General features: G+C 34.7%; 1 protein-coding gene across 2 annotated transcripts; it reads right to left on the reverse strand.

Annotated features, from left to right (window-relative positions):
- Nucleotides 1-353: 353 nt before the first annotated feature.
- LOC123523935 (peroxiredoxin-like) lies at nucleotides 354-24,930 on the reverse strand. Of its 2 annotated transcripts, none has more exons than XM_045301708.2 (6): nucleotides 24,799-24,930; nucleotides 7,761-7,918; nucleotides 6,003-6,119; nucleotides 4,597-4,719; nucleotides 3,575-3,705; nucleotides 354-2,780 (listed from the first exon to the last, which is right to left on the reverse strand). In XM_045301708.2, the coding sequence occupies exons 2-6, from the start codon at nucleotides 7,898-7,900 to the stop codon at nucleotides 2,695-2,697; spliced, it is 597 nt and encodes a 198-aa protein (XP_045157643.1). In that variant the 5' UTR covers nucleotides 7,901-7,918; nucleotides 24,799-24,930; the 3' UTR covers nucleotides 354-2,694. The 2 variants fall into 2 exon arrangements, with proteins under 2 accessions (XP_045157643.1, XP_045157641.2); XM_045301706.2 differs by lacking the exon at nucleotides 24,799-24,930 and adding an exon at nucleotides 8,825-8,977.
- Nucleotides 24,931-25,369: the final 439 nt, after the last annotated feature.

A 25,369-nucleotide genomic window follows, 5' to 3' on the forward strand; every position in this document is an offset into this window, starting at 1 on the left:
TCTTATCAGTTTGCTGGAAAAGAAACCACACAAAACAGGCAAATATTTGGTGGATAGCCACAAGGATGTTGATAACAATCCTTGGTATTGTATTAGAGTTGAAATAATAGATATAAAACAGTGATTTTCTCCTGAATGAAATCACTGTCGAGTGTTGTTCAGATGCCCTTTATTATGTTACTCAAGCTGCGCCCTTGTGATATAACTCCTTTACATCTCAACTCCAAAAAATAATTTTTTCAATGGCAAATTACTGTTTGGGAATATTATTTCTCAAATAGCACTTTTAGATCAAAACATTAACAGAATTCAGGTCCCTACTGCTTGTGGGATAAATTAATACAACAAACTCATTTAGTTTCACCTACAACATTTATTTTTTTATCTAACAGGTGATTTCTTCAAGTGATTTTTGTGACAGAAAACAATTTCTCATGTCTAACATTACTTTTCTTTACCCTTAAAAACCATTAGCTATCCTCCACTAAACTGAAAGAACTTAACAAATATTGTATGGGCATTAGAACACTTCTAGATTAATGCTACATGTGAAACAAGCAGGGAAAAAAAAGACATAATATTAAAAATTCTAAAATGAAAATAAAGACTAAGTTTAGTATCAAAACGAGATTATTTACCATTAATCTTATTTACTTTTTCAACCGAGAAAACAAGTATACTACTATAATTATATTAATCCATATGCAATAAAAACTGTAAAATTCTAAGCCAATGACGAGTTTTCTTATAACACAATACTGCATTTTTCCAGTGAAGCTGTTACTTTAGTTGCAATATCCCTGTATTCATGTGTGTTTCTATACCTAAAATCTTGTCTTAATACTTTCTCCATGAAATACTGCCTAAACATACTGCAAAACTCCAACAAAATCTCAATCAATGAAATCCCACATGATTCAGAAAAGTCCTCCAAAAAAAACCTAAAATCAACAAAGTCTTGCAAATAAAGATATAGCAAATAAAAGTATTAAAATGTAAACAAATTTTAAATGGATGGAAATTATAAAAGAAATGCACGTTTTTTGAGGATTGATAATCTGGATAGAGCACTGAAAGACTAGTTTAGCAATACTTTACTTACTATCAGAAATTGTTATATACATACAACACAATTAAACGTTTTTGTTACTTGTAAACAAGATAACAATGTAGGAAATGTACTTCAATTGTAACAAACCAAAATCTTTTATCTGAATACATGTTGTGGTTGTACATACTCTTTTTCAACTATAAAAAAACTGAGACAGTACATGCATGTATTAATTACTAAAATCAGAACTTTGCCATGTTGAGTAAGAGAGAAAATAGTATCAAACAATTCCAAACCAAAATCTGTTAGTCAAAGTAAACTACTTTGTGAATAAATAACACTAAAAGCTGCATTTATGAATTACATAAAATACACTTAATCTGACTGTAGTGACTAACAAAATAACTAAATTCAATGAAGATTTCTAATTTTTTTTATTTTTGTGTATAAAAATCTGATGTAGTTTTTCTTTTTAAATCAAGGAATATTATTGAAGTAACATAAGCATCACAAACTTAAATTATATCAGTTGGCAATGTTTCTCTCAAAATACAAATAAACAACTTTGAGATTTTGTCCTCAGTCATATTATGGGCAAGTAAAATGATTCAAACATTTCTCCAATCATCACTTTTCTAACCACAGAGCATATCATTTATCTTTAATTTTGGAAATTAACACAATGAAACTAACAGTTCTTCATTATTCGGAAAAAAAAACACCCCAAAAACAGCCTTATCGTTACTATCTGGCCACATGACTAGAAAAAATATTGTCATCACTAGTATTTTGTTTATAAAGATCTAAAACCTTGCAAGACCTTCTTTCTGAGAAGCCACAACAACACAGATTCATTATCTAAATCAAGAAATATCTATTGCTTAAGGTTGTTATATCCATTAACATTTCCTGTTGGCTATACCAATTATTTGTTCCAAGTTCTTTTAAAGTTTTTTACAAAAATATAAATCTTTCAACAATAACCTTTTGCCAAGATTCTGCAATTCAATTAAAATTTTATAAAATTAAGCAAATGTGTCTCTGAACGTGGAGTAGAAGTTGATTTATTACATCACTTAATACATGTTGAAACTGAAATAGGGAAAAATCAAACAGTGGTAAGACATTAACATAAAAAGAACTGTTATACTGTACATAGCACTACAATGCATCAGGAGGTGTATAAAGAAAACATATATCAGAGCAGTCATCATCTCTTATGATATAAAACACACTTTCAAAAGGAACTCGTACATCAAAATGGGGAAAAAATCTGAATCGTCTGTATCTGCTACAAAAGATAAAACAGTAACATTACAGAGGAATATTTTGGCAGTAGACAAATCAGTGAAAGATTTGAAACAATGTAAGCTTTCACATATTAGCATGTGGAGAAAGTAAGGAGATTTGATCATGATTAATTGAGTATTGATTTGCTCAACAGAAACACTGCTTTAAAATGACTGAACTACAAACTGACTGGGAAAAAAAGCTATGATGATGATGAACACTATGAGTGTAAAAAGGTCACGTTATTTTGTTAAACTGTCGGTGAAGAAAGCACCTTAGACTAAACAATATGTCTGCCCAAAAGTCAAATTTCCACATTTGTATAATAAAGGGATCTCCACGGAGTTGCTTGTTCAGTTGTGTTTACTGAAGTAAGTTTGGGATCCTTTCGGGTCTGGCTTCATTGTGTCAGATCCAGGCTTCCAGTTGGCAGGGCATACTGTAAACACAATACAAAAATATGTGAGCCTTTTTTCATACACCTCGCTTTTATGTTGGATGATTGAAGACTTAATGATGTAGTATTAGAAAAAGTGTAAATCTACCTCTCAGAAATATAAACTCGATATTAAATAGTATGAGGAACTGGATGAAAAGTACTTTATAGACGGCAATTTTTAAAACATCTGGAAACTCTATAAAGTTTCCCTAAGCTTCCACAGGTTTAGATAATAACTAACAATGTACCATTTTCATATTAATTTCAGGAAGTTTCATGAAAGCAACTTTTTCAAATTTTTTGGCAATTTTTCTTTTCTCTCAAAATTTGATAAATTGTGCATGTTATGCAAGTAATCAGTGGCAAATATCTCAATAAAGTACCAAAAATATTGTACAAAAGTGAGTAAACCATTGCAATGTTTTTGAAATAATAGGAGAAAATCAACACTCTCTTACTTTTCTATCAATATCTAGCACTTATTTTTACTCCCTTCATCAGGTTTCAGTGTCATATATACTTCAGTGTCATATACACATTCTATGCCAAACTTAGTGGAAATGAACATGTTGAAAAATTTCACCCAAACTGTGGGAGAGTAACTTTAAAAGGTTTTCACAACTTACCCGGTACCTTTAATAACAGAAAACAAAACTAACCTTTATAAAATATAAAGTATAAAACCTTTCCAAAGATTCTACATGGCTTCATAATCACAAAGAAACTGACAAAATCTGATATTTCTTTTCACTCATATATAGTTCAAATATAATTACAAACTCTTGTTACTCTACCTTCTCCATGCTTGTCAGTAAACTGGAATCCTTGCACAAGTCTCAACACCTCATCCACATTTCTACCGACCGGGAGATCATTTATGGTTATCTGACGCAGATTTCCCTTGTCGTCAATAATAAACAAACCTCTAAAAAATAGAAATATTATAATCATTAGTTACTCTATAATTAGTTAGCGTTTGATGAAACACATGTTACAAACAGCCTTACAGGAATATTGAATACATAGAGGATATTTGTTCATTTCAGTGTAAGATGGAGATATCGTCTCGCCGAGTGATCATCAAGTGCAGTATTTTCACAACTGGCACAGCCAGGAGTGAAACATTTCAAAGCTGGTGTTCAAGTGTGAAAGATGTTTTAATTTTACATGATGTAAAACTAACAAATTTTCCTTTTATTTGTGTCTTTTAATGGTTTTTACCAAAGTATACAAGTTCTTCCTGCACAACCTCATGGGCACTGAGCAATGTTACACGCAAAATCATGTAAACACTGGATAAAAGTTAAATGATTCTTTCATAGTTTTAGACTTCTTATACATACTAAATATCTTTATGTTTTTTGTAAGGTATTTATATACATGTAGTTATTTATCCCTACTGGTGTATATTTTGGAAAGAATTTTCAATAATTTATACTTCGTATTCTTTCCCCTTTATTTATGTATACATAGTTTAGTAACCAGTCACGGGTCACTACTTGAACAAATAATAACATAGCTTATTTATATAAGACACAATTATAGGTCATATGGTGACTTTCCAGCTTTATGAAGGAGGAAGACCCCAAGTTCCTCTCCAGGCATTATTTCATCACAGGCTGGCACCTTGGTTGAACCACCAACCTTCCAAAAGCCAGTTGGATGGCTTCCTCACATGACAAATTCAATGCCCAGAGTGAGGCTTGAACCCACATTGGTGAGGGGCAAATGACTTGAAGTCAACGACCTCAACCACTCAGCCATGGAAGCCCCCATGAACATTTTATATACATTTAAAAAGAAAACTGTTTTTTACCTGAAAGTTATACCCTCATCTTCTTTGAGTACTCCGTAGGATTTTGCAATACTGTATGTTTTGTCAGCTACCAGAGGTATATTCATGTTACCTAGACCGCCCTGCTTTCTCGGAGTATTTACCCTAGAACAACAATTAAAATTAGTCACAGATGTACTTTAGTAAGACTTTTTACATCTCAATCTTATAACTCTTAACTTTGATATGGCTGAATCCCTTTTCAAGAAAGCTGTGTAATACTTTTCTAATAGAATTTCTGTGCTAACATACCATGAGGTAAATAATTTATTCATACAAAAAACATGATAATAAACCTGTGAAGAATAAATGCCATGTGAAGCTCATACACTGCAAGAACTTCATTTTCCCAGTTCCAGTCAAGACAATAGCAGATAATACGACTGTCAATCATTTTTTGAATAATATCTCACAGAAGAAATGGACAACTGTTTTGTGTATGGTGCCCAAAATACAAGAAATTCTATGCAAATTATTTTTCAAATAAATATCTTAGTTCCATAATACTTTTATCTTTATGTTAAAAATAGATAAAGCAGTTGTTCAAATAAATGTTACACATAATCAAATGGTTATCATTAATTTTCTTTCAATACTACATATGAAATGCAAAAAGGGGAGGTAATCATAAACAATGAATTCAACAGTATTTTCTGCTGTTATGGCCCATACCAGCTGTTTTTCAAGGGGATAAGGAACACAGGCCAACACAGAGATTACTAGGGCTTCAGCCTGAAGGCAGGATCCTAATAGCTTATCTGATTTTAAATTCTATAGCACTTTTGGATCCTTCCCCTCCCCCGCCTCCACCCCACCCACACATACAAAAGAGCACAAACTGGGTCATATACTGATCAAAGGCATTCTCCAGCAACTGGTCACAAACATTTTCAGTCTCATGACCTTGACCTTTTACATACTGACCCTAAAAGTTCAGGCTTCATTACCTGACCATAGGCAATTATCATATGAACAGATGGAGACCAGAGCATTCTCTAGTTATTGATTAAGAAACTGATGCGTCTTTCGACCAACCAACATGAGCAAACAACATACCTCATCTTCAATGAGGTTGCAGGCCTTGTAAAAATTTGGAAGTTTAACAGAAAACTGTCTCACTTTATTGCAGATGGATAGATAAATGTAAGCTAATTAAGGTGGCATACGATCAAAAAGTAACATCATCTTCCAAGCTCTTGTGCCCGACAATTACCTGGGTTTATTTAACCATTTAAATTAAAACACCTTGAGTACTGCGTCTACCAGTACCATTTTTCAACTTTTAAGAACAACAGGTGCTAGGATTAAACCCAAGGTCTTCTGCACTCTACCATTTACTCCTTGAGTCAGTTAGCCAGTTTGTTGCAATTTTTGTTAAACAGTCTTACCATGCTAGATGTGAGAAGTGACTGTCAGTAGAACACGCTACCACCTCACACTTTATTTTACGGAATTCTTCAACACGGTCACTGAATGAAATAATCTCTGTCGGACAGACGAATGTGCTGAAATTTAAATGATAATTCATTATTACATTATTATCATAAAAATCTTAAGTTTTTCACAAAATACAACTGGGACTGACAAAATTTTATTTAATTTTATCCTGTATCAGATTTCAAAATTAATTATTTCTCAGTGCCATAATTCTTTACAGTACAGACTTATTGACAAATAAACATTTATAACAAATGCATATTACTTGTTTAATCAAAAGCATCACTGCCGAAGGGATTATATATATCTTTCTTTATCTACATTTTACGATTTAATCTGATATTTAAAAACCTTTGTAAGCCTAAGGGGAATATTAAGTTGAATAAAGAAGTTCAAACTATCTCAATACATTTCAGATGTCACATTACTCTCTGTTTGTTTATATACTCCCATCTATTCACAGGACACAACTACATTTTCAAATTTTACCAAATTTATGAAAGACTCAACAAAAAGCTGACAACACAAGACGGAAAAAAAAAAAAAAAACAATTAAAAAGATTTCCAGCGTAATGACCTCAATCAACTGTCTCATCTAGCAGTCAACAACCTATTTTTTTGATATTTCTATTAAATATACTACATGTATTATAATAATATAATGGACTCCTAAACCTGCTCCTCAAATGTGGCCTGAGACTGTGCAGAAAATAAAATTATTAATCTCATGCCTTGTTCCAGCAACATTTAAGAACACAGTCCTGTACATGTATACACAGCTTAATTCATTATAAATGTAATCGTTACTTGAAGCATGTGTAAACAACTGAAGACGCTGTTAATGACATTTCATTTTATGACAGTTCGTTCAGTTGAACTTGATTGTTTCTATTCATCTGAATATAAAGTATGCAACGTGAAAGAATGCATGTCTAGCTAAAATATACATGACATTCATCAATCTAAATGACACTGATCAAATCTAAATGGTTTACAAATCTTACACAAAATCATTGTTTCTCTTGTCTTTCTTCTACAATAGTAGGAATTGTGTTTTTGTTCAGGGAGTTTTAAAACCTACCAGTTTTGATAAAAACATTTCTACAAAAGAAACAGCTACCACTCTAGGCTTACATAAATCACACAGATGCTGCTTCCCTACAGTAAAATAGTGATTATAACTTTTGACATCCAAGTGTGACGTTGACCATGGTCCTAGTCACCTCGGTTGTGCTCTATGCACATTGTCTTATGAATCTAAACATTTGTGCTAGTTTAATGATAATCTGTGCAGTGGTTAAAAATTGGAAGGAGCGGTCAGGAAAGGTTATCTGAAGGGTGACCTTGACCTTGGACCCAGTGACCTGGACTGTGCACTCTGCATGTCATTTTGTATGTGGTGATCTTCCAACAGGTTTAGAAGATATGAAGTAGACACAAAGTTTGACCTTTGTCCTCCACATCAAGTGACTGACCTTGGCCGAGCTGTGCACTCTAGATGTCCTCTTGTAATTAACAATGGATGACAGTTTTGTGCAAATCTTCTCATTAAGATTTGGAGCGGATGCAAAGGACTGATGGACAGATGGACTTTGTAAATTGGGATATAATACTGAAGAAAATAACAATATTCTCAAACAATATTCAAACAAGACACATAACACACTATACAAGTGACTATGTAACATCTGGTTTTGAAATTAACTTACAAATCTGCGGGATAGAAAAAGAAAACTAGATATTTCCCTCTGTAATCAGCCAGTGAGATCTCCTTAAATTCTCCATTGACAACAGCCTGTGCAGACCATTCCGGTGCTGGTTTCGTCAACTTCAGTTCTCCCAGAGACATCTTTGTAAATGTGTCAGTCTGAAAAAGAGTACAATATAAGATTTTGTAAGTGCAGCAGTGCAAAAACTATGTTGTACACTCTAAAGTGGAGAAAAGGCTGATATATTATACAAGTCGATGTACACTCTACAGCTGAGATAAGGCTGATACAAAAATGTTGTACACTCCACTGGGGAGATGCTAGGGCTTGGTATAAACAGGCCGATGCACACTCTAAAGTTGAGAATAGGCTGATATATACATGTCATACACTCTACAGTGGATAAGAGGCTGGTATAAACTTGCTGACGTATACTACAGTTGAGAATAGGCTGATTAATACATGTTGTACACTCTGCAGTAGAGAAGAGGCTAATGGCTACAGTGTTCCTTCTAGCATTTAAAGTTGGGGGGTAAAAACTGTTTTTCTTGCACATTTCCACCCCCTCACTAAGAAATATGTAACAGCTGTCTCCAAAACTGGGGGTGTAAAGTACCATTCTGGGGGTGAAAAACCCCCATTTGGGGGTTTCTGGAACACTGTGGCTAACATACATGTTGTACGCTCTGCATTGAGGGCTTGTATAGAGGCTGATATGTACGGTACATGTTGTACGCTCTGCATTGAGGGCTTGTATAGAGGCTGATATGTACGGTACATGTTGTACACATTACAGTGAAGAGGCGGGTATAAACATGCTGATGTACACTCTACAGTTGAGAAGAGTGTTATAGGGGCTGATATATACATATTGAACACTGTCTAGTTGAGTAGAGACTTACATACATGCTATTCACTCTACAGTGCAGAGGCTGATACTGAGGCTGATAATTATATACATGTTGTAAACTCTTCACATACTGTACTTGACCATTTGAAAATGTCTGTCAAGTGTCAGGTCAAAAAAGCAGGTTAAACAATATATCAAAGTAATATCAACTTACTTCTAATTTACTTGGAGATGAACTTTCAATTAACTTGTCCTGATGTTTAAGTCCAGCTTGTATATTTGAACTATTTTTGAACTCAAGTTCTTCTATGTATCTTTTATACATTAGCAATAAATAATGTCAGATGATTTTGATCCCACTTCTTTATAATTGTCCATTACACTCATGTGATGGCTCTTGTTCTAGAACAATCTGTTGATGATTATGTAACTCAAGTTGTGTAAGATCACATGTGCCTGTGTTTGATTTTTATCTTTATATTAGAGTACTTATATTTACGCTAATTTAGATTTATTGTTCAATTTTTGTCACAGGAATAATTGCTTGATCTATGATATCACCAAATTGAAATCAAATAATACTAAATTTGACTAACTTCTACACAGTTTTGGTTAAAATCACACAGACAGACTCAAGTGTTTTACAGGTCTTTTATACTGTTTGAGTGTTTAGTATCTGATATGAGATAGTGATTAATTCCTAATTACAAACATTTTTCAAGACATTTATTTTCAATGTTTCAAACAAGTTGAAAAAAATCAGTAAAAAAAAAGAAGTAGCCAATAAATACATTGCAGGAAATCATCACTCAAGTTTTCTATCTTTAAAGATTATTTAGATCCGTATTTTAATCTTATGTACATTTCTTGAGAATAAGTCAATGTGAAAACTGTCTTCCTACAAATTTAAAAGGTCAAGGATATAATATTATTTTAAACAACTACTTTAATGAACAGTTAGCTTTTGGTCTCTCATCATGCTCATAGTTACTTCCAAATACTGTTACCTACTCTTGCTTTAAAGAACAAGAGCTCTGACAGTAATGCTCGACTATCAATTACCTTATCAATTAAATTAATATATAAGCTGAACAAGAGCATCGCAATGCGAGCAATATACACCCAAAGGTGTGACCTTTGACCCCTAAGTATGACCTTATCTTGTAGCTAGCTCAAGGTTTTTTCTTGCTGTTTTGGGAACATAGCCTATACCCCCAAAATTGGGAATTTTGACACATAAATGTTCCAGACTGGGAAATATTTAGTCCCATAGAATAAAGTAAGGATGTGTTTAAGCACTTTCTCATACACTTGTTTCACATTGTACAACCTCTTGAACATACTGTCATTACAAAATTGTCCATAATTTGGTCAATGTTTGTGCAATTTTGATGATTTTTTTTTCAGAATGTAGATTGGGAATTTTTGCACTCATTTTGGGAAAAAAACATACTATTTGGCATTGGGAATATAGCCCAATAACGGCTATGAAAACGGCCGAAAAAAACCCCTGAGCTAGCTATCTAGAACATGCGCTCTGTACATCGTCTCGATGTGGTGAACATTTGTGTCAAAGTTTTTTGAAATCCTTCAAAGGGTTAAAGAGTCACAGAGTGATGGCTTTTGACCTCCAAGTGTAACCTTGACCTTGAAGCAAGATATCCAGAACATGCACTCAGCAAGTTGTCTCGATGTGGTAAACATTTGTGCCGAGTTTCTTAACAATCTTTCAAGCAGTTCAAGAGTTACAGAGCGGACAATATGAAACACACTCATATGACTATTGACCCCTAAGTGTGACCTTGACCTGGAAGAGAGCCATCCTGAACATGCGCTCTGCATGTCGTCACAATGTGGTGATTCAGAACACTTGTGTCGAGTTTCTTTGAAATCCTTCCATGGGTCAAGAGTTACAGAGTGGACACAAAACAGACTCATATGACTTCTGACCCCGAAGTGCGACCTTGACCTAACACTAGCCATCCAGAACATAAACTTAACCAAAAATTTCTACATCGAAAAAGGGACATAATTTTGTAAACAAGAGCTTGTAGAACACGCAATGCCCCCCTTGATGCATTCAGTAATTGCACAAGGAACAGAAATAATCTGGTCACTGTAAATAAAAGTTCTACTATTCTGGGTCAATGTGACCTTGACCTTTGACCTACTGACCTCAAAATCAATAGGGGTAATCTGCTGGTCATGATCAACCTCTCTATTAAGTTTCGTGATCCTAGGCCAAAGCATTCTCAAGTTATCGTCTGGAAACGGTTTAACTGTTCCAGGTCACTGTGACCTTGACCTTTCACTAACTGACCTCAAAATCAGTTGGGGTCATCTTCTGGTCATGACCAACCTCCCTATCAACTTTCATGGTGCTAGGCTCAAGCATTCTTGAGTTATCATCCGGAAACTGTTTAACTGTTCAAGGTCACTGTGACCTTGACCTTTGTCCAACTGACCTCATAATCAATAGGGGTCATCTGCTGGTCATGATCAAACTCCGTATCAATTTTCATGATCCTATGCCCAAGCTTTCTTGAGTTACCATTCCCGAAACCGTTTAACTGTTCAAGGTCACTGTGACCTTTACCTCTGACCAACAGACTTTAAAATCAATAGGAGTCATCTGCTGGTCATGAACAACCTCCATATCAACTTTCATGATCGAAGACTCAAGCATTCTTGAGTTATCATCAGGAAACTGGTTTATATACTGACAGACCCACATCTACAAAACAATATACCCCTCCTTCTTTGAAGTGGGGGGGGGGGGGCATAAAAGCAATACAGAGTTATGGGACCTGTGCAATGTTAGTCAGTTGTTTTTCACAGTGAGTAAGTGTGTGAAGTTACAATCCATTTCAACAAGTGGTTACTGAAATACCTGCTTACATACAAAAACTCGCTGAAGCAGAAGCATGGGCGAGTCCAACAGCTGAGGCTACCTGTTCTTTCAAACAGTCGAGCTAAAAAGGTACCTTAGATCAACCACTTAGACCACTTGGTAGCATTTAACTTTTGAGATATGTAGGGAAGTACCGGTAATGTAAATAAGGCTGACCTGCCTTAGTGGCCACTTGCATTAAGCAACTTGTCAGCTATATTCCCAAACTGACATTTTGTTCTAATTTTAACTTGTCTAAAGCAGCCACCTGCCTTAAACAGGCAGACTGTGTCACTCCCTGGACTGTACATCAAAATTTAGTAACGACTTTGAGTGACCTTGCCTAAACTGTCCCTATGCTTTTTTCCCAACCAGCTAACTTTTAATTTTATGTAAATATCTCGAATCAACTAAAACTATTGATCAGACTTTATTCCTGTTTTGACTAAAACAAAATCTTTACTCCAATAACCTGTGGCTTACAATTGCAACAAGGCAAAAATCCTGGTTAAAAAAACCCTTCCTTTCAATCTATCGTCCCAGATAATATTTTCTCAATAAACTCTCCTTTTGTCAACCAATAAAATATTAATATGTGAAAGAAGTCATTAATATTATTATTCATTCCAACAATCACTGTTATTCAAATGTACTCGATATTCACAATAAAGCTTTAATAAATATCACCATATTAGCATGATTAGAGTGCACATCAAATCACATCTGTTCATTTCAATGAACATGCACTCACCTTATTAGACTTCCAGCCTTACTTTAGTACCTGAACAGCCAATCTCATTGATTTTTGTCACCATGGAAACCAATATCTCAATGACAACAACAATAGAAACAGTGCAGCTAGACCAAAAGATTCTGTACATTTTTACATCAGAAAGGTTTTTCTAACAGTACAAACACCTTCTCTTCCTGATTTTTTACTTCACAAAATGATTTATTTTCCAGACTGAAATAACTTTTCACAAGACATGTACATTGTATGGATAGACATGTAATCAGTTCACTTATTGCTCTCAACTCAACACTCTTGTATACACGTAGTCAAACTGCAGTTTTAAAATGAACTACAGTATTTTAAATACTGTGACGAGGGCTTTAATAAGTGTAATGTTTATTGGCACTAAAATGCTGCCTGAATTTATCTGAAACATTAGCAGCTATGACAACTATATTTGTATCATAGTTCGGTGTTTTTTCTTGACAAATTTGGTGCAGGTAAATCGTATACACTGACTACAGGGTGCGGTAACTAAAAGTGTGCAGTATTTAATACCCGCACGCTAGTTACCGCACTGTTGGATAGGAAAGTATGCCAGCGTGTCTGGAACAGTAGACAGCGAAGTGTATTTTATTGATTTTCTGCTCTCGCATTGGTTTATTTTACCTGGGCTTTACACATTTGTAATGCAAGGATTTGAAGTACTCACTGAACTGCTGTATATGGCAATGAGGAACGCCTACAACTACCATATATGGAAGGCTATGATACAAAACAGAAAGAACATTAAAACTCTCGGGTAAACAATTTATACTCGGGGGCTACGCCCCCTCGTACAAATCGTTTACCCTCGAGTTTCAATGTTCTTTCTATTACATATACTATATTGTCATACATGTACTTCTCCAAGTGTAAATAACTGTCACCTTATCATTTATGGGAAAATTCACTTTGAATTAAGACTTATATTCTGTATTTTCAAAGTTACCGGTAAATAGTACTACCATTATTAGTTTTGGCATCAAACACTAGGCAGTAAAATACTCCTAAAAGCTCTGTACATATGGAAGGGATGATTAGCCCGTACATTCATACTAACAACATTTCTAGTTTCAAGATAACTTCTAAATAAGTCACTGACATTGATAATTTTAACTGCACTATCTAAATTACATACACCCTAAATGTGCCTTTAATCTAAGCATTTTTTATGCAACAAATAATTCTAAATGTAACATTACACTCCGAACTATATTCTTTATTTGGCAGGACATTCCCATGGTGGCCATGTTCTTTAACAAATCAAAATACTTCATTATTGTTTGAAGGAATCTGGAAGAGGGCCAGCAAAGGGACATTTCACTGATTTCATCACCCAAGGGTCTTTTAAAAGAATTTTTCTGAATGGCCAAGTTTCAGCTGAAGAGTAAAATAAAAGGTTTTCTGTATTGCCATAATATACTACCTAGAGGGAAACAAGAGGGTCATGATGACCCTGGACCGCTCACCTGAGTAATATGAGCTACATGTTTCAAAGATCAAACTGATGATAAAATATTAAGAAAGTCAGTTGGTCACATTCATGGTCAATGATATTCAGTTTTACGATTGGTATGCAAAACTGTGTATGTCATCAAAATTTCAAGGCTGTATCTTAAAAAACAAGAAAGTACCGTATTTTGGTGTGTATAGGTCGCACTTTTTCTACCCATTTTGCTGCCTGAAAAAGTTCCTGCGACCTATACGACAGAACATTGCCAGCAGAGTTTTTTTTCGAGCCAATTTTCTGACCGTAGCTCTCGCAAAATTACGTACATCTGTCACGAACGAACAAAATGGATAAAAATTATCAATATCGGCGGCCTTTCAACCAATAGCGGTTACTTTCAATAAAATATATCGTAAATAACCCATACAGACTATTAAAATTACGAATTACTTTAATTCAAAGATGTTTTTGCAATTTCAATTACGTTTGTTTCTACTTTCGTTTTACTGGACGCCACTGACATGTACTCCGGGTTGGATAAAATCCGGACAGATCCGTCATCCATTCCAAACATTGTTTATACTAATTCTTAGCGTATTAAAAAACTTAAAAGATAATTTTTTACTTTTGATTTTTAAATAAAAGAAAAAAAATCCAAAAAGAGATATTTTGTTAATCTCAGAATCAAAAGAACGCGGTTAATTACATGACGCGGAAAGGTAGGTCAGTAGGTCAAGTGACATCATATTACTTGGGTTCATCAGGTAATTGTTATTAAACAGTCTTGGAAATAGGATCAAATGATTTTTTAAAGTATTTTTTCCTATATAACTCACATAGTAACTAAGTTACCCCAAGGTGGAGCTTCTTTTAACCCCAGGGGCATAATTTGAACAATTTTGGCAGAGGACGACTAGACAATGCATCATACCAAATATCAAAAGCATAGGTTGTATGGTTTCAGACAAGAAGATTTTTAAAGTTTTTTTCCTATATGTCTATATAAAACTTTGGACCCCCAGGGCAGGACCTCTTTTCACCACAGGGGTACAATTTTAACAATTTTTGTTGAGAACCATAATGCTACAAACCAAATATCAAAGGTCTAAGTGTTGTGGTTTCAGACAAGATTTTTAAACTTTTTTTCATATATCAGTCTATGTAAAACTTGAGACCCCCAGGGCGGAACCATATTTGACTCTAAAGGGATGACTTGAACAATCTTGGTAAAGGACCACTAGATGATGCTACATACCAAATATCAAAGCCCTAGGCTGTGTGGTTTTGTACAAGAAGATTTTCAAAGTTTTCCCTATATAAGTCTATATAAACCATGTGACCCCCGGGGTGGGGGCCATATTTGACCATAGAGGGACAATTCGAACAATTCTGGTAGAGGACCACCAGATGATGCTACAAACCAAATATCAAAGAGGTAGGCCATGTGCTTTTGTACAAGAAGATTTTCAAATTTTCCCTATATAAGTCTATATAAACCATGTGACCCCCGGGGCGGGGCCATATTTGACCCTAGGGGGATAATTTGAACAATTTTGGTAGAGGACCACTAGATGATGCTACACACCAGATATCAAAGCCCTAGGCCCTGTGGTTTTGGACAAGAAGATCTTTAAAGTTTTTCTTTCGGTTGCCATGGCAACCAGAGTTCTGCATGGAATTCAATTTTTTGAATAATTTTGAAAGGGAGCCACCCAAGGATCATTCCTGTGAAGTTAGGTGTAATTCTGCCCAGTGGTTTTCAAGATTTTTTTAGAAAATGTTGATGGACACACAACGCACACCGCACGACGGAGACTGAGGGGTCACATGTATACTATTACAGATTTATCTAAGGAACAAAAACGGCACGTAGTGTTAGATCCCTGTTACAAATGTGTACTTTATTGACTTTTATAAAATTTTGTTATTATCCCCTTTTTTTACGGAATTATTTAAAGCATTGAGTCTTTTCTTTTATTTCAATGTAATTTCTAGTTTTACATTTTGCATTTCATAGATAAAACACAAGTTTTAAAACTGTCTGGCTCCTGAATTCATTTATTTCCAATTTTGGTTGCCCAACCAAGATAGGAAAAGAGAGAAAACATGCATTTCTAATGTCAATTTCACCTTAAAATATACTAGTAGTTGTTAATGCAAATAATGAACAAATATATACAATAAATCTTTTATTTTCATCATTCCTTAAAGTGGCATTATGCGCATCTAATACTGCATATAGTGTGTTTTGGGTGAGTGTTCTATAAAAGCAATTTTCGGTTGCTGTGCATTTATATGTGTTAAATTGACGATAATGCCGCATTAGTATTTGAAGTTGATGCTTTAAAAATAAAGAAATCGGACGGATAAAATAATAGATATTTTTTCAATCTTCTGCGCAATGATCTCCCTTACCTGAAAATGGAAATTTCTGAAGTAGAAGGGAAGCAACTCCTGGTTGCAGTTTGCCTTTTTTTAAAAAGACTGTCCCAGTCAAAATAAGAAAAGTCATATTTGGAAACTTATTATTTTGTACTGGTAACAGGAAGAGTTTGGTATGTTGGGTTAAAAGCTATAATGTCCTCCATCCTTTTTACATGTACATCTATTTAAGCTTGATTTTTACTTGAGAAATGCATATAATTCCACTTTAAGCAAAGTACAATTAACAAGTTTATATTAAACAACTCCAGCTTGGTACAACATCTGATTTGATAAAATACTTCCTGTGAAAGTGTAAAATTTATTGGACCCTGGTATTTATCAAAATAATTTATGAGTAAAACATTATCAATTGCTGCAATGTAAATTTAAGACACTGTCTGGGTAATTTTGTCAAATATTTGGACAACACACAACTTATTACCGATTTTTCTTTGTCAAAATGATCGACAAGGGCATTTAAAAATAATCAACCTACTTTTACCCAAATAAGGTGTGAAACATTATCAAACATATAATCAGCTTTCAAAGTAGGTCAAAGTAGGTAGCACTGCACTGTGACTGTTCTTCTCAAAAAGATCAAATACCACGAGACAGAAAGTAACGTGAAAATAGCAGCAAGTAGTATAATATGTTTGGTATTAAACACATCTTTCTAGGAAATAGAGCTGAAAAAGTTATGAAATTTGACAAGAAAATATCTCTTATAGGAATAAGGTTGGAGAAATGGATGGAGAAATCCAAGTGTACTACTGTACGTGATACTTTGGCTGCTGTTCCTTGAGTGTGCTTCTCCCATTACTGAAGGTCATTGCTGAGGGTTACGCCAAGGTACTTGGCCCTGTCGTTAACTTGGAGGATGCTAACCATGGAGATAGTAGCTTGTCTCCCAAAAAGTGGTTTGTTTGTTGTAATTCTCAACACAGTTCATTTATCAGGGTGCAAGCTCATCTGCCACTTGGGACTCCCAGGCCTCCAGAGCTGTGAGGTCTTCTTGGAGCTTGGTGGCATCTTATCGTTGCGGATGTGTATATACAGTAGCGTATCATCTGCAAACTGGTTGGCTTGAGACAACTGACAGTGGGAAGATCGTTATTGTATCCCAGGAATAAGAGGGGTCCCAACACTGTTCCCAGAGGTACTCCTGAAAGAACTTCAAGTTTCTCTGATGAACTCCCCTCTACAAGGACTTGCTGTGTTCTGTTGTTAAAGGAAAGATGATATCCACTGAAGGCTTCAAGCGTGTTATTACAGATGCCTTAGAAATTTAGTTTAAGTAAAAGACTTTGAAATGGGACCTTTAAAAAGCTTTTGCAAAGGACAAAAGTATGACGTCCACCTGATCTTTTCTAGATTTGAGGTTTACCAAATATCGTGCAATACGGAAGAGCTACTTCCGTTTTCGCTCCAGTAACAATGTCAACATAGTGTAGGCGGGGCTAACATAAATGCTGGTGAGAAAATTGTTTACACCGGTATCATGGAAGACCCGGTACCATGACGGCATGAAAAAGGAGTATAAACAGGTCTAGGAAAGTGGTATATTTACAGATTATCTGTAAATTTACAGATAACCTATAAATTTACTGAGTTTTCGATCTATAAATTTACAGATCAAATGTGAAAACTGCTAAAATCATACTCGGACTCAAAATCGCAGTTTGAAATTAACTGAAGAATGGACATGGAAAGCTTATAAATCAAGCAATTAATTAATTAATTTTGACTATTATATCGAACTAAAATGGATTAATTATGAACACTTAATAATTAGGGGTGTATCGATACATCGAAATATCGATGCATTGCGATACTAGGGCTGTCATCGATAGAAACGATATCGATGTATCAACGATATTTTTTGGTCGATCGATTATCGATTCCCATTTTCAAAAATCGATATTTTACAGAGAGAAAAAACAACTGTCTAGATAAACACTTAGACCCTCTAAAACAACTTTTTCTGCCTGCAAAAATGTGCCGAAAGTAACGGAAGTTGTCAAAAAAGGTCATGTCTAAACTTGTACCGTAGCAGTCTTTTCCCACTAGCCGGCACTACCTATATGGGTAGAAGTAACAAGAGGGCCATGATGGCCCTATATCGCTCACCTGTTATCATTGCACTTAAGGACAAGTCTTCAAGGTCAAAAGATCATAATAGAAATCAATCAAAAGAATTATGAGAAAATATAGTTGAAATTTTCTTTAAGTAACTTTAAAAACAAGATTTGAAAACTTTTTGTAGAGGTCCACTAGGCAATGCTACATGTCAAATATCTAAGCTCTTCTGGTTTATTTTTAGAAAATTTTGAAGATTTTTCTATGTACAATCAAGTAACCCCATGGGGCAGGGTCAATTTGACCCCAGGGGTCATGATTTGAATAAACTTTGTAAAAGTCTAATAGGCAATGCTACATGTCAAATATCTAAGATCTAGGCCTTCTGGTTTATTTTTAGAATTTTTTTTTAAGATTTTCCTATGTAAAATCAAGTGACCCCTAGGGCGGAGTCAATTTTGACCCCGGGGGACAAGGTTTGAACAAATTTTGTAGAGGTCCACTAGGCAATGCTACATGTCAAATATCTAGTCTCTAGGCCTTCTAGTTTATTTTTAGAAAATTTTTGAAGATTTTCCTATGTAAAATCAAGTGACCCCTGGGGCTGGGTCAATTTTGACCCAGGGGGTCATGATATGAACAAATTTTGTAGAGGTCCACTAGGTAATGCTACATGTGAAATATCTAAGCTCTAGGCCTTCTGGTTTATTTTTAGAAAACTTTGAAGATTTTCTTATGTAAAGTCAAGTGACCCCTAGGGCGGGGTCAATTTTGACCCCGGGTCATAATTTGAACAACTTTAGTAGAGGTCCAATAGGCAATGCTACATGTCAAATATCTAAGCTCTAGGGCTTCTGGTTTTTGAGAAGAAGATTTTTTAAATATTTTCCTATGTAAAATCAAGTGACCCCTGGGGCGGGGTCAATTTTGACCCCGGGGGCCATGATTTGAACAAATTTTGTAGAGGTCCACTAGGCAATGCTACATGTGAAATATCTAAGCTCTAGGCCTTCTGGTTTATTTTTAGAAATTTTTTGAAGATTTTCCTATGTAAAATCAAGTGACCCCTGGGGCGGGGTCAATTTTGACCCCAGGGTCATGATTTGAACAATTTTAGTAGAGGTCCACTAGGCAATGCTACATGTCAAATATCTAAGCTCTAAGGTTTCTGGTTTTTGAGAAGAAGATTTTTTAAGATTTTCTTATGTAAAATCAAGTGACCCCTGGGGCGGGGTCAATTTTGACCCCGGGGTCATGATTTGAACAAACTTGGTAGAGGTCCACTAGGCAATGCTTCACACCAAATATCTAAGCTCTAGGGCTTCTGGTTTTTGAGAAGAAGATTTTTAAAGTTTTTCCTTTCGGTTGCCATGGCAACCAGTGTTCTGCATGGAATTCAATTCTTTGAACAATTTTGAAAGGGGGCCATCCAAGGAACATCCCTGTGAAGTTTCATCAAAATTGGCCTGTTGGTTTAGGAGGAGATGTTGTTTAAAGGAAAGTGTGGACGGACGTACAACGGACGGACGTACAACGGACGGACGGACGCCGGACGGTGAGCGATCACAATACCTCACCCTGAGCACTTTGTGCTCAGGTGAGCTAAAAAGGGCTCAACTTCAGAATCTATTTGCAAAAAGTTACGTTGTCCTGTCTTGAAAGGTCGCTTCGTTGTTTGTGCATGTAAAAACATAGAGTATTATATATACTGTTTCTACGTCAATCTCGGCTCCTTACTTGTTCGTGTATAGCTGATCACTCAGTAAAAGGTACAGAATTTAGCTAGTGCCCGTAACAATAACAATCAAAGATGGCCGAAGAGGAAGCCGTCGCCGGCTTAAATAGTGGAAAAACAGTCAAAAGACGGAAGGAAAAGCTTTGTTTTGGTTCGTAGAAACACAGGGTGTTGCTTAAACATGCCTTTCAGTACAACAAACAAACAGTCAAACACTACAAATTTGAGGCCCATTGAAAACTTGGGCAGAAGTTAAAAAAGAAAAAAAAAAAAACAACAACAAAAAAAAAAAAAAAACACGCGGTGCCAGTACCTAATCCGAATGTAAACTTGTGCAAGGTAAAAATTAAGACAGGGTATGAAACAGGCTAAAAATAAATAAAAACATTGTAAATAAATAAATTAATTAATTTAATAAATAAATAGTATCTGTGGAAGAGAAATGCAGAATTTTAGCTGTTTGAAACCCAACTCCAGTGCCTGGTATTATAGTTTACTAGGCTGTAAAGTAGGATAAATGCAAAAGAGGAGTGAAGGCACAATGAAGATCTATAAAAGACTTCATTAATTTTCATTTATTTTATTTATTTCATAGATACAAATACAACATAATCAAACAGTAATATAAAAAGTAGGCAAAAAAAACAACAAAAAAACATAACATTAACAAGAAGGTATATAGCATGCCCATAAACAAAGAGATTGTTAATCTAACTTAATAATTGATATATCGATGTATCGTCGATATTTGTCTTCCGATATATCGGTATCGTCGATATGCAAAAGACCCAATCAATGACAGCCCTATGCGATACTAAGTGTCCCGATAGTTTGCATCGATAGAAAAATCACGATCCAATAACAATTGCCGATAGTTCCTTCAACAATCGATAATTTCGACAGTTTTGAAATTTTTGTAAATACAGAAATAATTTATAATTTATAAACCAAGAAACAGAGCCAGCTTTCATTTGCGCCTCGGAAAACGTTTTCGTCTCCATTACAATAATTACCCTCACGGAATTAAACTACCACAAAGGAATGGGAAGTCTGGGAGATAATTAATAACTATTATATATATTACTATAGCTTCTTAGAAACTTCGATTAAATATATTTAAATAACCTGTTTTAAATGAGAAAATGTACTATGGACATGGAGAAAGTAGGCTACTTGTATGATATAGCAAACTGTTCGATAGGGCCCTTCATTTAGTGCTGGTATACCTTAGTCTGATCTGTCAATTTTCATCTTTTTCAATGCTTTGGGTTATTAAACATGTTGACATTCGCAACAAAATGGCCGATTCGTTTGAGTATACTTTGCATAGGTTTATTGTTTTACTTATTGTTCCAAAGCCAAGGAAGGCAAAGAGAAAAAATGTTAAAAATATTAAAGTTAGATTTATTTCTGTCCATTTCAGTTATACAATCATCTCAATGTGTATTAACAGCAATTATAAACAGTGCCGTGTCTTACACACTGTAACAAATTATGTCAGCTGGTAGTTTTACTGTATAAATCATGGTGGACGATAACTACTGCAATAGTATCGCAATAGTAATCTGCAAGAGAATAGTATCGCAATAGTTTTTCAGCAATATCAATAGTATTGCAATAGTCAAAATTGGCCTAAATAGTCACCCCTATTAATTACTGTTGTTCTAAAAAAAAATAACATCACACTGCCGCTATTGAAATTAAATGTCATTTAAAACAGTTAATCATTAAAAATTCTTGAATATTAAAATATGAAAATTTAAAGTACAAATGTATTTCAAAACTGTTTTAATTTTGAAAAACTGGTGAAAAAGTTGTTAAAATTTAAACATTCCTATCCTATAAAGGCTATCAGATGAACAGATTGTAATGTGTGATGTCACGGCGATCTCGCCATTATCGATTTAGGCAAACTTTCGTTTTATCGGCTGAATAATGCATTTATTTCTTGTAAATCTAAATAGTATGTATTCACATAAAATTTTGTTTGCATATAAGTATCGATATCATAAGTAAATAACATTAAAACTATATAAAATCATAACTTATTCATTAGGAGATCTGTTACCGGACGGCTAGAAAATCCCGAGGATTTTCTTTCCGGTAACCGGAGGACTAGAACAGGCTGGTAACATTGCCCGATCGGGCTTACGACATAAAAACTAATATTTCTTGAAAAATAATGAAGATATTTCTTTCAAACTTAGTCCATTTATTAAGTGTAACAAACGATACAAATTAGAATAAAAATAACTTAGTTGCCTTCAGTTTTGGTAGAATTATTCCCCCTTTCAGATTTTTATGACACATAATCTTTGAAGTCCAAAAAAAAATTGTTCTAATGCTAAGTTTTAAACAAAAAAGGGTTCAATGGCTTTCTAATGCTCTAAATAATTGCGCTAGGACATCAGTGTATACATTTTACTGTGCTTTCACTTACAACATTATAGAGAAATGTTAGTTCTAAAAATTGTTCATACATCTGCCCTAGAAATAAAGTACTTACCCTAAATATATAGAATAAAGGTATTGGCGCGCAAGTTTGGAGCAATGGAAAGCCAATGAACCCTTTTCTGTTTTAAACATTGCATTAAAACATAATATTTTGGACTTCAAAAATTATGCATCGTAAAAATCTGAAATAGGGAAGTAATTCTAACAAAACTGAAGGCAACAAAGTTATTTCTATCTTAATATGCATCATATGTTATGCTTAATAAATGGACTAAGTCTGAAAGAAATATCTTCATTATTTTTCAAGAAATATTAGTTTTTATTTCAAAAGCCTGATCGGGCAATGTTACCCACAGGCACGGGTCAAGTGTATATTTTTTTGTTTAATATAATTTTTATCACACAAATATACTTTATATATGTTAGTCAAAAGAAAAAAAATCGATGACAAAAAATCTGGTCATAGTGTCATTTACATTGAAAAGGTGAACTATGCGAGCGTAACGCTATGGGAAGTTACTCAGCAAACTTGTGGAACATTTCAAAATCAGAGTTTATACACTTGCAGCCACTACCTGCATGATCGCACCTTTGAAACATTTAAAGCCTTCCATAAATGCTAAAATGACCCCATAAATTGCTTTGAAAAACACAGTACAAGTCTCTAGGAGCGAAATATTTCAGTTATCCCCGGTGATTTCATTCCGGATAGCGGACGTGTTCCTGGTTTTTATCACTTCGTTTGGCAGCTGAAATCGCCGGGGATATTTGAAATATTTCGCTCCTAGAGACTTGTTCTGTGCTTTTCAAAGCAATTTATGGGGTCAGTTTAGTATTTATGGATAGCTTAAAATGTGTCGAAGGTGCAATCATGCAGGTAGCGACTGCAAGTGTATAAACTCTGATTTTGAAATGTTCCACAAGTTTGCCGAGTAGCTTCCCATAGCGTTACGCTCGCATAGTTCACCTTTTCAATGTATATGACACTATGACCGGATTTTTTGCCACCGATTTTTTTTTTCATTTGACTAACATATATAAAGTATATTTGTTTGAAAAAAATTTATATTAAACAAAAAAATGTACACTGGACCCGTGCCTGTGATGTTATACTCAACATCACTAATCTCGCTTCATCACTAATTTCGCGGTATGTGAGTTGCGCCACCTACGTGGTGTTTACCGGGGAAGTTCGTGACCTATTTTACTCATGCTGGCGAAAAATGTTCCTACCTGCAGTTACACTGCTAAATATCCGTCAGTATTTATTAAAATCGTATTTTTCACATATCTATTGCAAAAATCCATGAATTAAGCAAATATTTGCAATGTTTATAAGTTCGTCTACTGATCGGCATTTGTCCTCATTAATTATGCAAATTAGGTCCCGCCTATAGGTTAGAGACCGCAAAATTTTAAGTAACATCCCCCAGCTACACAAAAATGAATGAAATATCGGTATCAGGCAAAACATCAAAACGTCTTAACTCGACGGATTATAAGAAGGAGAAAGGGATGGGGGCCCCTGACCATCTCCTCAAAATACACCCATGATAATGAGCAGTGAATTTTAACATGCTAGATAACTATCAAATAGAAAATATTAAGTAATAGTACGATTCTTAGGCTCCGCTACATTATGACCATGCCCGCGACCTTGTGATTTACTTGCAAAATATCTGGTGTGTCCGCTGCCCAGAGGAGAATATTTTCGATAGTGCCAATGTAAACAGATAATATAAAACGTTTAAACTGGCGTTTAATGACTTTTGAGTGTTCCTGTTAGTTTGAATTCGATAGCTTTTAAATGTTTGAATTATATTTAGTATTTTTAAACCTATACCGCGACATTAGTGATGTGACGTCACATGATAACCATGACTGACTATTGTTGTTCGAAGTACACATGGATGTTTCATGAATGATATCTTATTCATTTTCACACAGTTATTGACGCATATGACATGAAATATTGTGGTAAAGACAAGAAATACACTGTTGTGTTGTTTCTTTTTTAATGTCGTTACGTCGAATGTCAAGTACCGCGACAGATGAACGGTATACCAGCCTGTAGAACGCAGGACGACTAGACACTTCCTTTTATTTTTCATTAATTTATGATAGAACTTTCATAAAAAAATAGGAGAAGTGATATGCTATAAAGATACGTAAACACGATCTGAATTTGCCGTTTTTCATATGACACAAAGAAGAGTTTGAATTACTGACCTTCAACCCTTTATTTTGGACTGTCAAGGCCAAGGACTAAATATTTTGACCCGTAATTAGACGGAATAGCGTGAAGCTTTTAAATTATATCAAGCGGAAAAGATATTAAACATTATCAAACATTGATGTGAACAGATTAAAGGAAATAAACTTACTTTTAATTTTCGCACACAAAATTCTAGAAAAGTCACACCGGCCGGTTGAGTATAAATGATGAATAGCAAATGTCACGAGGAACCGAGGTCATGTGAATGTCACTGTAGTGGAAGATGTATCCTAAATCTTTATTTCATGCGCCAAGCGATTCTTCTGGTTGAAAACCACTAAATCAGTAAATGTTAGGTTTTTGCACCTATTTTTTATCACGTTGCTATGGTTTCTCCTGGGTGGATTGAGTAGATTAGGAGAATACCAGTCGTTTCACCCCCTGGATGTTTCACCCCTAGTTGTTTCACCTCCCAAAACCCTAGTTGTTTCACCCCCCATTTGAATATGAAAAGTATGATTGATTTAAGCTGAAGTTTCAGTTTAAATTATCTAAAAAGAGGTTTAATCCTAAAAAGTATGGCTATAAACATGCAATTTAAATTATGATATATAATAATGTTAGTTGATCAGTTGATGTATGGTGAATAAGCCTTTGTAGATAATACAGCAACTTTTTTGTTGTTGTTTTTAATGTGTCAATAAATTATAAATTTAGATATTTAGTGTTTTCAAAACACT

The sequence above is a fragment of the Mercenaria mercenaria genome, chromosome 3, assembly GCF_021730395.1.
Source record: "Mercenaria mercenaria strain notata chromosome 3, MADL_Memer_1, whole genome shotgun sequence".
NCBI lineage: Eukaryota > Metazoa > Mollusca > Bivalvia > Venerida > Veneridae > Mercenaria > Mercenaria mercenaria.